This window comes from Schistocerca piceifrons, chromosome 2 (genome assembly GCF_021461385.2).
Source record: "Schistocerca piceifrons isolate TAMUIC-IGC-003096 chromosome 2, iqSchPice1.1, whole genome shotgun sequence".
NCBI lineage: Eukaryota > Metazoa > Arthropoda > Insecta > Orthoptera > Acrididae > Schistocerca > Schistocerca piceifrons.
This window is the reverse complement of record NC_060139.1, coordinates 401,108,513-401,124,086: the sequence shown is the minus strand read 5'-3', so window position 1 is coordinate 401,124,086 and position 15,574 is coordinate 401,108,513. Positions and strand designations below refer to the sequence as shown.

Here is a 15,574-nt window from a genome sequence, read left to right as displayed (position 1 = left end):
AGCAATACCTCCGCTTCGACAGTTGCCACCCATTCCATACTAAGAAGTCCTTTGCGTACAGCCTAGCCACCCTTGGCTGTTGCATCTGTAATGACGAGAAGTCCATCGCAAAATATACCAAGGATCTCACTGAGGCCTTCACAGGCCGTAATTACCCTTCTAAGCTTGTACAGAAACAGATCTCGCATGCGTTATGTCTCCAATAACCCCTCAGCTACCAAAGTCCCACTGTGTGGCCACAGAAGAGCATTCCAGTTGTGACATAGTATCACCCAAGACTGGAGTAACTGAGTTACATTCTCCGCCAAGGTTTTGTCTACCTCTCGTTGTGCCCTGAAATGAGATATGTCCAATCCACTATCCTTCCCGCCCCTCCCACAGTGGTATTCCGCTGCACAAAGGGTGTAAATAATAACCTTGTTCTTACCTACACCACCCCTGCTACCAACCTCTTGCCTCATTGCTCATATCCTTGTAATAGACCCACACCCAGATCAGAATAACAAAGTAATTGACAGCAAAGCATAGTTGAACATGGAAGGGGGCAATGTTTTCGGTTCGTGATTAGTGTGTGTGTGTGTGTGTGTGTGTGTGTGTGTGTGTGTGTGTGTGTGTGTGTGTGTGTGCACATTATGTCTAATAGCAACAGCTGTGCGGTTCCTTATTGGACTACCTTCTCACACCACCTTTTAATGTGCGCTTTTGAGTTCACTTTACAGGATTGTTATATCCTTGTGGCTTAACAAATGCACACCCAAGTATAAAATGGTAACATCTTCATATTAATTGTCTATCTCAATGAAAGCAAGAACAATGTTTTTACAGCAATCAGAATGAATCACATTCAGTTGTCATATTTGATACATAAAAGGTGTTAAAATGAATCTGAATTGTTCATGTAAATACAAAAACTAAAAACATTAAAATAACATAAACTGCTGGAGTTCTTACCAATCACTGTAGTGTACATGCGTTGTGTCATACTTGTGCTGAGGGGTAGACCTTAGTAATGATATAGGATTTATTGTGCAACTGCAGTAAACACCATTCAGGCCAAAATTTGAAATCCAAACACAAAAATAGAGACAAATTGAGGCACAGGGTAAATGCCACATAGTTCAGAATCACTTTCGTCCTCGGCACTGTTGTTATCTGAACTCTGGTCCGTGAATGAGTCAATGGACTTGCCCAAAGATATAATGATATTTTCCACAGTACTCACGACACTCACTCACTTTGCTTTTCCATGCTTCTTTAACAACTGTTTCTATGTGGTGTAGGACATTTCTCCATTTCTCTGGTGTTATTTGTGTCACTGCTTCCTCTTACAGTCTTTGAATTTCTGCCACAGTGAAGCTCTTGTAAATTGTTGCCACGTAATTTTTAATTTGTGTCCTAATCATTTTGATGGCGTCAAAGTAGCTGTGGTACGGTGGAAGCCTGAGAATCCTGTGGCCAGATTCTTTATCTACCTCGTCCACACATACTGTTGAAACTGTGGCTTAGTCTTGTTTACTATTTTCATGAGCAGTGCCTTACGTAAATCATCCTAAATTTTCACATTGTGGCATTTCAACCATTCAATAACATTTGCTTTTTTCATTGACATCGATGGAGCTTCATCTTTAATAACAGAATGGTATGGGGCATTATCCATTAAAATGAAGGATGCCCAATTTAAGTTTTCCAGTAGTTGCATCTTGAACCACTTCAAAAAAACTATCATGGCTCATCTCCTCGTGGTACGTGTTTTTTTCCTCAATTTGTAAATGAGGAGACTGTTAGGTACAAAACCAGATGCAGTTCCAGCATGCAAGACAATAATTCTTGTGTCCTTTCCCACCGGAACAGCAGAATTTCTTCATATGCTGTCATCTGCCCAGTGTCTTCTGACAGACTGTCCAGCAGTTACCCAGGTTTCATTGAGCCACATAATGTCTTCAAATGGCACTTTAACTATAGTTCTTAAAAATCAAAAACGCCATGCTAAGAATCTTCTCTTTTCATTATAATTTTCTGTGCATTAATTTTTTTAAACCAAACTGAGGGCTCTAACAACTGTTTTCTGCAACTGAATAACTCTGCCTCCCAAAGAGAAACGGACAGTTTTTTAATTGTTGAATGTTCTTTTCTCTCATAACATCCATGCATGTGGCGATGAACAGCATGTTATGGAAAAGAGTCCAGGTTTGTTACACATGGTTCTGTCCTTCTTTCCAGGTGGCTGCAGTTTGGGTGAACCAGGCTCTTCCCCTTCTGCACAGTATTTCTCCTTACAAATTTTGACGACAGTATTTTTGCATATCTTTAAAGCTTCTGCTGTCCATTCAGCTTCCTTCATTAGAGGAAATAGAGTTGCACCATTGTCTCTCCCTTTCTCAAAAAATTTCCACACTGAGCACACAAACTGACGTGCCTGACCATGCAAAACTTGAGTGGATCACTGAACTTTCCATTTAGCAGCCACACTTTTTTGCATGCTTCCACTACAAGCTTTAGACATTCTTTGGTACAAAGTAAACTTGCCACACAGAGAAACAACACAATGAAGCGGACTGCAACTGTTTACATTACTGGCTGCAAGTGTTATCTACAAATGGCTGCAGAGGCTGCTGCTTGCAGTAGCAGAGAGATTTGACAATGGTGAATGCAACAGGAGGCTCAGCTAACCGCATTCTGTGATTGGTAGCGGCCCTGTGAACAGCTAGATGTCAATCACTTTGTCATTCTGATCTAGGTATAGATGCAAGATCTTTGCGTAAATCTCCCAACCACTACCACTACCACTACCACCTCCATTTGAGTCACAAGCATCACCTATTCCATCAAAGGCAGGGCTACCCGTGAAAGCAGTCATGTGATCTAGAAACTGAGCTGTGACACTGTGCTTCGTTCAACATGGGCATGGCAATCAACAAGTTGTCTGTCCATATGAATGGCCTCTGACAAACTGTGGCCAAGAAACAGCTGGACCACCCAGTTTCTGAGCACACTACCCAACACAACATCCTTCATTTTAATGACTGCTTCACAGCGTGCACAATCTGGATCATTTCTACCAACACCAGCTCTTCTGAACTGTCCAGGTGGGAACTCTCCCTGCAATATATCCTATTCTCCTGCAACCTTCATGGCCTCAATCTCTGTTAGTCATTGTCCTTCCCTGTTCCCACTCCACAGCCTTCTATTCCACAAGTATACCCACAGTCTTTTTACTTTGTTCCTTTTCTGCTCACCACCACCACCACCACCACCACCACCACCACCACCACGACATAACCTGTTGACTGCACCTATTCACGTAGCTGCCCTATCCTGTCTCCACCTCGTCCATGTATGCTCCCACAAACGGCACTTTACTGTCCCCCATCTGTATCCTGCTCTCCCTCCCCCTGCCTGCTCTAGCTTCCTTGCACCCAGACTGCTTCTCCCATTATGCACAGGTGCTTGCAGTTTGGCCCCAGCAGCCAGAGACAGTGGCGGAGTATGTGAGCTGCATTTGCATGAATGTGTGTGTGTGTGTGTGTGTGTGTGTGTGTGTGTGTGTGTGTGTGTTTGTTGCCAATATTGGAAGGAGGTCTTCTAGCTGAGCTCTTATGTGTTTAGTAGTCTTTTTGTTGTGCCTGTCTGTGACTCAACATCTTCGCTATATAGTGAGTAGTGATCTATCCTTTTCAGTACATTGTCATTATAGCCCTTATAGGGGCATTTAAACCATTATTCTTCCTGCATTCAATACACGAATAGGATGGAAAGAAGCCATAATAAGTGGTACAGTAGGAAGTACCCTCTGCCATGCACTTCACAGTAGTTTCCAGAGTATAGATGTAGAAGTAGATGAACTTATACTGTCACAATCGTCCTTATAATCCCTTCAGTGAGTAGATCATCAGTACTGCAGTCACTGCTTTGTTTTTCTGATTATCGTAGTTAGCAGTTGTCTCCAACAACACTGATGATCAGTCTCTCTGTGTTAATCTTGAAAATGTCTGCCAACATGCCAGGTTCAGTTACTCATTTAAGCATAATTGTGTCATTCAATAAAAGTTTTTCTTGAAATGGTCTAGTACTATGAGATTCTTTATTCAGGTTCTTTATTAGGTATTGAGATCATGTAGTGGAATGGCCTTTATATTGACATACAATAGCAATCACTGTATTAATTACTGTTCACATTGCATGTACAAATAATTTATCATATAGTATCCTGTTGTTCACAATTGTAATCAAAATCCTAAAACTCAATTTGTACACTGCTAGTATCCAAGAATTCTCTTAAACTGTAAAATGGATTTTTTATTAACCATTTATACAACTTACTTTCAAACGTATGTTGGTTGCAGAATGTGGCAGTTTATTAAAACCTTGCAAACAGTTCACTTTGTGAGAGCTGCCCATTTTTATCAGCCTGTGCTGATGTCAATGCTCTTCTTGTTTCTGTCGTCATGACAGTGTATGTTTTCATGCTATCAAACTCTGCTATGTTGTTTTTTGCATGTATCACTGATACATAGATATCAAACTTTATCTCTGTCATTATTTTGATCTTAGTGAATAAATGGCAGCAGTGTTCCCTTGGACAAACCTTGCACTGTATCCTTAGCACCTTTTTTTGAATCAATAATACATCACTTGACATGACGTGAGTGACCCCATAACAATAGCTCATAAGATATGTGAGATTAAAAAAGTCCAAAGTAAGTTACCCTAAGATATACATTTCTCACTAGATTAGATAATTTCCAAATGAGATAGGACAACCTTGGTATCATTCTGCAGACATGATTAATACAGTTTAGTTTGGAATATGTATTCCAGGCAATTTTACAGTTTTTGTTTCTATGCCTTTAGCTAGTCCCAGCAGCACCTTTTGAGTTTTCTCTGGGTTGCACTGTAGTTTATTGGATGGGAACCAGTTTTGTGTTAAGGAGAGAGTGTCCTGTGATTTCTGACGTCTGTGGTGATTAAGTTGTGTTGTCCACATAGCATATGATGCCTGTACGTATGTACGTTGTGTCAAATGTGATCTTAACATACGATATAGCGTTACCCTCTGGGAGGAATTTTGAAATTGACCGTGTGTTAACCTAATGGATAGAGGGTATTGAACATGAAATTCATGCTATGGCAGTTAGTAGGAAGCAGAAAGACTTTAATTTTGTAAGAAATGAAAGCAATAAAGTTTCATCAAATGAAATAATAAATGGTCACCAGCCTAATTAGGCATAATAATGTGAAAACATTCTTTCAGTGGATTTAAATATACTCTTGCAAAAGGGACTTTCATAAATTCTTTCTTAGTAAAGTCCAATGAACACACACAATTACCAGGTGAAATGCACAGTGGATAGCAGTAGCTGTTAATAGCATAGGTTAGCAATCACAGAAATGTAAAAGTGACTTTACCCCTGTTAACTAGAATTACTACCTCAACCTTTAATTAATTCAGCACAATATGTTCTCAAAGACCTAACGAGATTAAGTGGCACCTGGCAAGAGTTCAAGTTTGACTAACACCTACATTTACAAATGCAATAATTTAACACAGTATTAAGATATTTCATATTCACTCTACTGTGGAAATGTTCCAGATTTCAATGGCAAAAACTGAATTGAAATTAATCTTTTCCTACCAGCAAAGATTAAAGTGGGGCCCTTAAACTGTCCCTTACTTTATAAGCAACTATGCACACATTACAGAAACAATTTGCATCACATAAATGCTGAGTTACAACCCCACTTAGGTTTATTTAGTCCTAGCAATATTCTTATTTAGCTTCAGAAATAAATTCAAGGTAAAGTAAAATTTCTGTTAGGTTTATCATTATGTGCCTTTTTCATTGCTTGGTAAACAAGTGATTTAATTATCAAAATTTATACTCTTTAGCACTAAACTTTGGCACAGCCAGAGTAGTAGCAATTCAAAGCGAAATAAAGCTTTTTAACAAGGTTAAAATAATGTCTCTCTCTCTTTATGTATGAAACAAATGATTTAACTAGCAACTTTTATGTACTTTAAAACTGAAACTGAGGCACATTTAAATAGAAACAAATTTGCATTTCTTCATAAACAGGATACTCAGTCTTTAGCACTTGTAGGTTGGTTGGTTGGTTTGGGGGATTATAGGGACCAGACTGCGACGGTCATCGGTCCCAGCACTTGTAGGATAGGACCCTGTTTGGTATCATGGAGAGGACAGTTTCAAAGTTCAAACACAAATTTTGCAACACTTGAATTATTATTGGAAAAGCAACACAAGCACACTGGTTTATACTGGCACACATATCTGTTTTCCAAAGTAGATGAAGCAGTGGCGCAATAGAGGTGGCAAGCACGTGGTGGTTATCAGGCCTCCTCCTGGCAGTTTTAAACTCTATTTAATTCTTCTTGGCGATGTATTCATCATCTTTAGAGACTTTCCAACTTTGAGAGCACTGTTTTACAGCCAGAACCACATCCGAGGCCATTCCGTCATAGATTTGGTTTCAGAATGCCTCACGTGGCACCTGCGGTATTGACTGTGCGACTACTGGCCTTTGACTGCCTAGTGTGCTCTCTCTCTCTTACCGCACAGATTGACCGCCACTTCCACATTTTGTCGCACGCCAAGCCTCTTCCGTAATGGAGGAGATTCCCTACGTCTTTTCTATTTCACAATACAAGATCCCTAAGCATGAACCAGTTTTCTACATATAATTTTTTTGTTACCAAAGACATATTTTATAAAATTTCATTATTTAAACACACTGTTAAATATTTACAAAGTATATATCACAAATTTCCACTTCCCTCTAACAATTCAAAGATCTTAACTCTACAGAATAAATACTTCATAATAAAATTACACTGTACCAATTACTCACAATCAATAATGGTGTTACAAGCAGATAACAGACTGAAGCCCAACATAATGTGGCAAATCGTTAATTGCAACAATGAAGCAGAACGGTCTGGGGATAGAGCCCTAAAGCACACCAGATGTGACTGTCTTCAGGGAAGAATGCCTATTTTGAATTTAGACAAATTGCCTCATATTATTTAGATAAGAATTAATTGTTTCTAATACTGTGTAATTTATTCCATAATACTGTATTTTGGCTAGTAATATGTCATAGGGAATACAGTCAAAAGCCGTACTCAAATTGCATAACTCGAGAGACTGCATTGTTATTTTCAAATGCAGTTAGTGACTAGTTAACAACTTCAAGGACTGCAGAAGTGCTATTTTTTTCCTTGTCAAAAACCTTGCTGTCTACTACAAAGAAGATTATGTTTTACAAAGTAGTCACTAAGCTGTAAGTGAAAAATTGCTTCAGGTATTTTGGAAAAGATTGTAACAATAGACACTGGCCTTTAGTTCCCAGGGAGATGCTTTTTGCTCTTTTTGTTTGTAGGTATAACTTGTGAAATTTTGATTGGGTGAGAGAAAACTTCAAGTTAAAGGCATTTACTCATAATAAAAGCAAATGGTTTCCACATAAAGAGTATTGTCATTTTTACTGTACAGCTACGTAGCCAGTAGCAGTCCGTGCTTTTCAAGTTAGAAAATTTTTAAACTGCATTTGCTATATCTATGGGTGTGACTAGATCCCACTGGATTTCCTGTCCTCTAGGAAGCTAATCAGCAAGTATACCGGTTGGTTAATTTTAGATCTTAATTTATTTCCTCTAGTAGCAAAGTATTTGTTGAGCTCTTCTGGCTCAAGCAAAGTCTTTAGTTTGGGTAGAAGTGGATTCTTGTGTTACGATATACCAGGCAGCTGAACATGTGTCCAGAGCTCCTTGTACGTAATTTTCATAGGAAATTTTTGGGCAAGTTTCATTTCAGCTTTATAATGTTTTTCACATTTCAGATGAGCTTTATAAGAAATGTCATGTTTGCAGTTATTTTTATACACCTTGTATAGTGAAATCATCTTTACCCTGATTCTAACAAGGATCCCAGGTGTGCCATTTAAGCTTTTTACCTTTTCTGTTGGCTTAGAACTGTTTATTCTCAATGGTGAGCAATAATACCATAAACCAATATATAACAACAAAAATAATCAATTATTGATAATATAATATAAATGGATAGATAAACAATCTACTCACCAAGCAGCAGCACAAAAGATTTTAAATTTTACAGGCTTTCAGATCCAGTGGCACCTTCTTCTGGCACAAAAGTTGAAGGGCAAGGAAGAGGGGTGAAGGAAAAGGACTGGAGAGGTTTAGGGAAAGGGACTCAATTCAGAAAAGTCACCCAGAACCCCAAGTTAGGGGAGACTTACCAGATGGGATGAGAAGAAAGACAATCAGTCTTCCCTTCTCATCTCATGCCAGAAGAAGGAGCCACTGGCCCCAAAAGGTTTTAAACTTTAAATCCTTTTGTGTGTGTGTGATTGTGTGGGTGGGTGGGTGCGTGCGTGCATGCGCGTTTCTCTGCCACCGATTGGTGAGTAGGTCTTCTATCTAACCGTTTATACAGGGTGTTACAAAAAGGTACAGCCAAACTTTCAGGAAACATTCCTCACACACAAATAAAGAAAAGATGTTATGTGGACATGTGTCTGGAAACGCTTAATTTCCATGTTAGAGCTCATTTCAGTTTTGTCAGTATGTACAGGTAATGTTGACGTCGGTGCTTGTGTTGACATGCGATTCATTGCTCTACAGTACTAGCATCAAGCACATCAGTATGTAGCATCAACAGGTTAGTGTTCATCACGAACGTGGTTTCGTAGTCAGTGCAATGTTTACAAATGTGGAGTTGGCAGATGCCCATTTGATGTATGGATTAGCACGGGGCAATAGCCGTGGCACGGTACGTTTGTATCGAGACAGATTTCCAGAACGAAGGTGTCCCAACAGAAAGACGTTCGAAGCAATTGATCAGCGTCTTAGGGAGCACGGAACATTCCAGCCTATGGCTCGCGACTGGGGAAGACCTAGAACGACGAGGACACCTGCTATGGACAAGGCAATTCTTCGTGCAGTTGACGATAACCCTAATGTCAGCGTCAGAGAAGTTGCTGCTGTACAAGGTAACGTTGACCATGTCACTGTATGGAGAGTGCTACGGGAGAACCAGTTGTCTCTGTACCATGTACAGCATGTGCAGGCACTATCAGCAGCTGATTGGCCTCCACAGGTACACTTCTGCGAATGGTTCATCCAACAATGTGTCAATCCTCATTTCAGTGCAAATGTTCTCTTTACGGATGAGGCTTCATTCCAACGTGATCAAATTGTAAATTTTCACAATCAACATGTGTGGGCTGACGAGAATCCGCAAGCAATTGTGCAATCATGTCATCAACACAGATTTTCTGTGAAGGTTTGGGGAGGCATTGTTGGTGATGTCTTGATTGGGCCCCATGTTCTTCCACCTACGCTCAATGGAGCACGTCATCATGATTTCATACGGGGTAACCTACCTGTGCTGCTAGAACATGTGCCTTTACAAGTACGACACCACATGTGGTTCCTGAACGATGGAGCTCCTGCACATTTCAGTCGAAGTGTTCGTACGCTTCTCAACAACAGATTCGGTGACCGATGGATTGGTAGAGGTGGACCAATTCCATGGCCTCCATGCTCTCCTGACCTCAACCCTCTTGACTTTCATTTATGGGGGCATTTGAAAGCTCTTGTCTATGCAACCCCGGTACCAAATGTAGGGACTCTTCGTGCTCGTATTGTGGATGACTGTGATACAATACGCCATTCTCCAGGGCTGCATCAGCGCATCAGGGATTCCATGCAACGGAGGGTAGATGCATGTATCCTCGCTAACGGAGGACACTTTGAACATTTCCTGTAACAAAGTGTTAGAAGTCACGCTGGTACGTTCTGTTGCTGTGTGTTTCCGTTTCATGATTAATGTGATTTGAAGAGAAGTAATAAAATGAACTCTAACATGGAAAGTAAGCGTTTCCGGACACATGTCCACATAACATATTTTCTTTCTTTGTGTGTGAGGAATGTTTCCTGAAAGTTTGGCCGTACCTTTTTGTAACACCCTGTATTATACATCAATATATCTCTTAAAGAAATTATTAAAGAGTGTTTCAACAGGTGATTTATCTGCGTCATATTCATAAACAAAGTCCCAGTTTGCATTTCTAAGGCAGTGAATAACTTAATACTTTTCTCTTTCTGACCTCTAATGCATATCGTGCTTGGCGTATTATTTGCAGTCACATAATCATTATCTGGCTCTGCGCAGTTGTATGTGAGTAGTAGATCATCATGATCGGTAAAATGTTTATCTGCTATTGTATGGGTCTCTTGAGAAATTAACTATAACATTATCTAAAGAGGCATTCCCTTGTGTTGGGCAATTATTAGACTCACAGTATACAGTGTTAAAAGTCTCTGTTTATACCTGTGAGGAAGCAGAACATTCATCAGTATGTATGCATTTATTAGCTATTAGTTTTAGATTGTTAAATCTTTGTTTCTCTGGGCCATTATTAATTGTTGCAGACACGTCACCACCATTAAAGCAACAGTTCATACAAACTCTATTGCTACATTTTCTAAACTTTGAAGGGAAAAAAGGGCTGCTAACATATTTGTCATTCTCTGTACAAACGTAGAGTTGTTTTTTAAAATTAATGGAACTATGTGCTAAGGATAAGTGGATAGTAAAGTCTCCTTAGTGGAAGTAAAAGAGAGAGCAAAAACTCAATAGATACCCATGGAAAAAGTTGGGATCCCAGTTTGTTTAAGTAAGGATTTTGTGCATGTTTACAACTGTGGCTGGAAGATGGCTCACAATATGGTATCTGAAAAATGTGTGAACTGCAAAAAAGTTTTCTTAACAGGAGTGTTCATTATTTGTTTTGTTTCTGTGACATTAGCATCACAATTCAAATTTTACATTGCCACTAATTTTCATATTACATTTTAGGTTATACATAATTTGTTGATACTAGAATATGCAAGCAATCAGAAGAAAGTTCTTGACTCACTTCGATATTTGGCTATGATGGATCCTGTGTACAAAGGTGGTTCCAAGGATATGCCTCTTGAAAGTATTGTAAGTGAATTTCTTTCTAAATTGACACTGATAATTAGTGTTAAAAATGTTAACAGCATTGGAAAAGATTGCTACTCACTGTAATGGTGACTTTTTGATGCTGCAACTCTTGTCAGTCTAGTCCCTTTACGTTCTACCAGACATTAATCTTCTGTCCCCCTCACCCGTACCCTGCTGAGGCCCCCCCCCCCCCCACACCACCCCTCCCCTCCCCTCCCCCCCTGCTGCCCTCCAGGTTGCTGCTTCTCTTCTGCATGACAGTCGCATTCTGGCCTGAGCTGCCGGAGTGGCAGTCATATGAGCTTGTGTGAATGAATCTGTGTGTATTTCCTTTTCTGATGGAGGCTGTGGCCAAAAGCTAATGTGTAAGGATCGTTTCGTTGTGCATTTATGCAACTCGACATGTCATATTTACGGTGAGTGGCAATCTATTTTTTCCATGTAGTGTTGATATTCCAACCTGGAATTTCTATTGTTTCATTAAAGATGTTTATAAATAGTAGAAGAATGTGGACATTTCACTGGTATGAAAGAAACGATGTCTGTCAAATTCCTGTTGATACTGATTACCTACACAACCTTTTTACGCATATAGATCAAATTGGAAATGTGTAATTCAAAAACCTGTCCGAACCATGCAAATATTTCAGCCCCTACGCATTCAATACACTTCTGTATGCTAATTTTTGGTGTAAAGTGGAATGTGCCTAATGTAGAAATGGAATGCAGATTTTAAGATTTAATTAATAATTCATTGTATAATGTGGAAAAGAGCTTATACTGTACTACTGTATCACAGTATACTTTAGTTATTCAGGACTCTACAAGTATGCTACTTTTAACACAAAGCCCTGACAATGCTGTTAAGCGGAGCAAAACCGAGAAAAGACGTTCAGTGCAACAGTGAGGGTGTGGAGGTAAAACCATGGTGCTCTGTGCAACAGCAAAGAAGTTACTTCCAGTGTCGGTACATCGGATGGCATGGTTCGTTTGTGAGCGCTCTGTTTGTTGCTGTTTCTCTTTTTCCATTATTACTGATGTGCGGCCGCACACTGGGGCATTGTTGTCCACCTGCGAACACGTTTCTGCAATCTGCTCAGCGGAAGAGGTGGATAGTGTCCTGTTACACAATAAGTTTACCCAGAAAGGTCAAGCATTCCAAAGAAATGCACTACCTATGTTATTTTTTGCCAGTTTCAGGTAACTAGTAGCACTTTAAGTGATCACATGATGTTGAACAAACAGTGTGTGCCACTAACTAGTAACAAAAAGATTAAGTTAATTGAGGCAAAAAAGAAAGACAAACTCTCTGTGTGCGAAATAATTTTGTGTTTAAAATGTGGAAAGACACAAATTTATGATACTGTGAGGCGAGTGGATGAAAGGGCATGGGAAAATGAAAAGAAAGGTGAAGAAGAGAGGAAATGAAGAAATTAACAAGATAGTGTGGGAATGGTTCATAAGTGCGCAGATAAAAAACTTACCTTTGTCTGGACCTATGTTGCAGAGTGAGACTCTGAAAGTCACTAAAGATTTTGGAAACATGGAGTTTAATCCATCCACAGGATGGCTGGACAGTTTCAAAGCTAGGCACAATGTTGTATGGAATGAAGTGTGTGGGTAAGATAAGAATGTGCAGGAAAGTGCAGCAATGGAATGGAAGACACTACTGTAGAACATAATTGTGAATTATGACCTGAAAGATGTGTTCAGTGCTGATGAAACAGGACTGTTTAATTGTGCACTGCCTGCGAAATCTCTAGTAATTTGAAGATAAAAGTGCACCGGTGGAAAACATCTGAGGAAAGACTCACAGTATTGCTATGTGGAAATATGTTAGGTGAAATGGGGAAGCCACAGGTTTTTGGAAAGCCGGCAAAACTGCATTATTTCAAAAACATTGATGACAGTAAGCTTTTAGCCACATGGTGAAGCAACAAAAAGGCATAAGTGGTGGGTGATCTTATGGAAAAAGGGCTGTGGTCTTTAATGCCAAAATGAAAAAAAAAAAAGAAAATTGCCAAGTTTTCCTTTTTCTAGACAATGCAACCTGCCAGCAGTGTCAAGTTACCAAATGTGAAATTGACTTCGTTCCCCTCAGGTTCTACCAGCCTCTCACAACCCATGGACCGAGGACTTAACATACAACTGAAGTTTCCAATATAGGTGATTATTGGTGCAGTCTCTTATTATTAGACTGAAGAAGCTGGAAGTGCATTTGCTCTTGCATAGTCAGTTTCTGTTCTGGATGCAGTAGATTGGATTGACTTGGCAGTAAGACATAAAAGCTGAAACTTTTACCAAGTGCTTCAACAAAGTGGATTTAGAGGTCAAGAACAAGACACTTCTGGGGCAATCGCAGCTCAAGAAAATGCAGCAGCAGTTGCAGAATTAATTAAAATGTGAAATATTTGATGTAGTGCAGGTGACTACATTTGAAGTGATGACTTCTGTTCACTCACTCCACTTTTACTTCAGCAACAGACTGAATAGAAATTTGCAATGCAGAAGATCATCAGGAAGAAAGAAAGGAAGAAGAAGAAGAAGAGCAAAATGATGCTCCTAGCAAAATTAATATGCATGAAGAAGCTGTTGCATGCCTAAACAATGTTAAGCACTTTGCAGCACACACAAAATTTCCCAAGCTGTTGGAACAATTGCATAGTGCAAAAAACTGCATAGAAAAACAATTTTGAACAGAAAATTCAAACAGGTTTCCCTCCTTGATGTGTGGCGAAAAAAGTGAAATGTAAAGCAAATAAACATTGGAATAGTGTATACGTGCATACAGCAATAAACATATTTAAAGTTGGAGTAAAAATACAGAAATGCCATATTATTTATCAGTTAGTGTGTTAATGTAGTGTTCTGTGGTACAGTACACAGCAAAAGAACACCTACTGTGCAAGAGTGAAGGTAAATACATGCATAGTTCCAAATTTATGCTTTTATGCATGATACCCGACAAATTTTATGTAGCCTAGTGAGTTTTGTGTAGTTGGGAATCTTGTTGAATTTGGAAAATTGCTTTAGTCCGTTGCGATTCTGTTTTGAGCAGGTTTTACTGTATAACAGTTTCCAACATACCATTGTGAAACGAAATTTTACAATATGAAACATTTTGGATAAGTTCACAAAAAGCCACACTGGGAAAAGAAAAACATGGAAAACTGATGTGAAGATGGCCTTATTTTTGCAGTTTACAATCTCGGGGTAAGTTATAAACTGAGACAGTAAGTGGATGATGTTCCACAGACTTCTAACAAAGAATACAAATTTCAGAGCAAGTATTCACTTCAGGTTTATGCTACTACTTGGTATTTTAATGTGGCCACTGATTTATGAAACTCATTACTTTGGTTGACATTTTTATACAAACTGCAATTGATTACTTTGCATATATTTAATTTTTGAAGAAATTTACTTTATTATAAGCTGTGTTTACTTTCAGCTTGCCTTAACTGTCAACAACTTCACAAAACATTTTTGTAAAATATGTTATTTATACGTTTATTTGATTCATTACTGCCAAGTTTGCTCAATTTGAAATCACATTTCTCCATTTTCCCCCATTGACTTTCACCAAATGATATTATTGTCTTTGCTGTTCATAATATTCTGTGCTCTGTTTTATTTTTCAGGCAGATTTCTTACAGCCTCGTTTTCTTGGGGTACTCATTTACTTGGACAATAGTTTGGCAGCAGAACATGTTTCTGATACAGAAAAAAAGAAAGCACTGCAGTCTTTACCCATGCTTATTAGACTAATGGGAACAAAGTATATTACATTAGCTCGCTTCAAAGTGCTTACAAGCCTGCGAATTGCCCTGAGGCTTAATTATAGCAATTTTCCGGAGCTGACTGTTGCAGCGTGGGATGCATATGTTCATTGGTACTAACTTATTACTATTAAAGTTAGTTGGTAATTGAGTGAAATAATCGGTTATTATGAGAGAGATGTATGTCATCAAGAGGAACATCATCTTTTATTTTCAGGTTACTAGAGAAAGATGAACTCAATGAGTATCATATATTTGTACCTGAAGAACAGGTTACTAATGTTATGTAATGTTTTCTGCCAGTACTTACTATTTTGATAAAGTTTGTTTTACACATTCAATAATGCGCAGTGAACCCACTGGTGAAATTCTGTGTCTTGGGTCCCCTCTCCCCTTTCTCTCTCTCTCCCCCCCCCCCCCCCCCCCTCCCTTTTTCATATGAATATGTTAATTCATATATGAAGACTTTCAACATTAATCTGTAATGCTACTTCCTAAGTATGGCATATGAAACCTTTTGTGGCCCACAAAGTTGCACCCCTCCAAGGCACCTGAGATCCTCAACCCATTTTCAGATCTGGGTTCATTGAGGAATGTTCATAATCTGGACTCAAGACCAATACTCATTGTCCTCATTTCATCACAGCCTTAGACTTTTCATGTATCTATTTCACCTGGTCTTGAGCTCAGTGTGCCAGCTTTCGGGATAGTGACTTCCACCTCTCTGATGGCTACATAAAAACTTCAATCCATTTAAACCGTATTTTTGAT

The 15,574-nt window shown here is 39.1% G+C and overlaps 1 protein-coding gene across 1 annotated transcript in view; it reads left to right on the top strand.

The window, feature by feature from the left end:
• Positions 1-15,574, top strand: part of LOC124775053 (serine/threonine-protein kinase ATR) — a 354,997-nt gene that overhangs the window by 159,052 nt on the left and 180,371 nt on the right. Inside the window, exons 17-18 of the mRNA XM_047249842.1 lie at positions 10,896-11,024; positions 14,666-14,916. Of these exons, the coding sequence (XP_047105798.1) occupies positions 10,896-11,024; positions 14,666-14,916 (380 nt within the window). The remainder of the gene's footprint in view (positions 1-10,895; positions 11,025-14,665; positions 14,917-15,574) is intronic.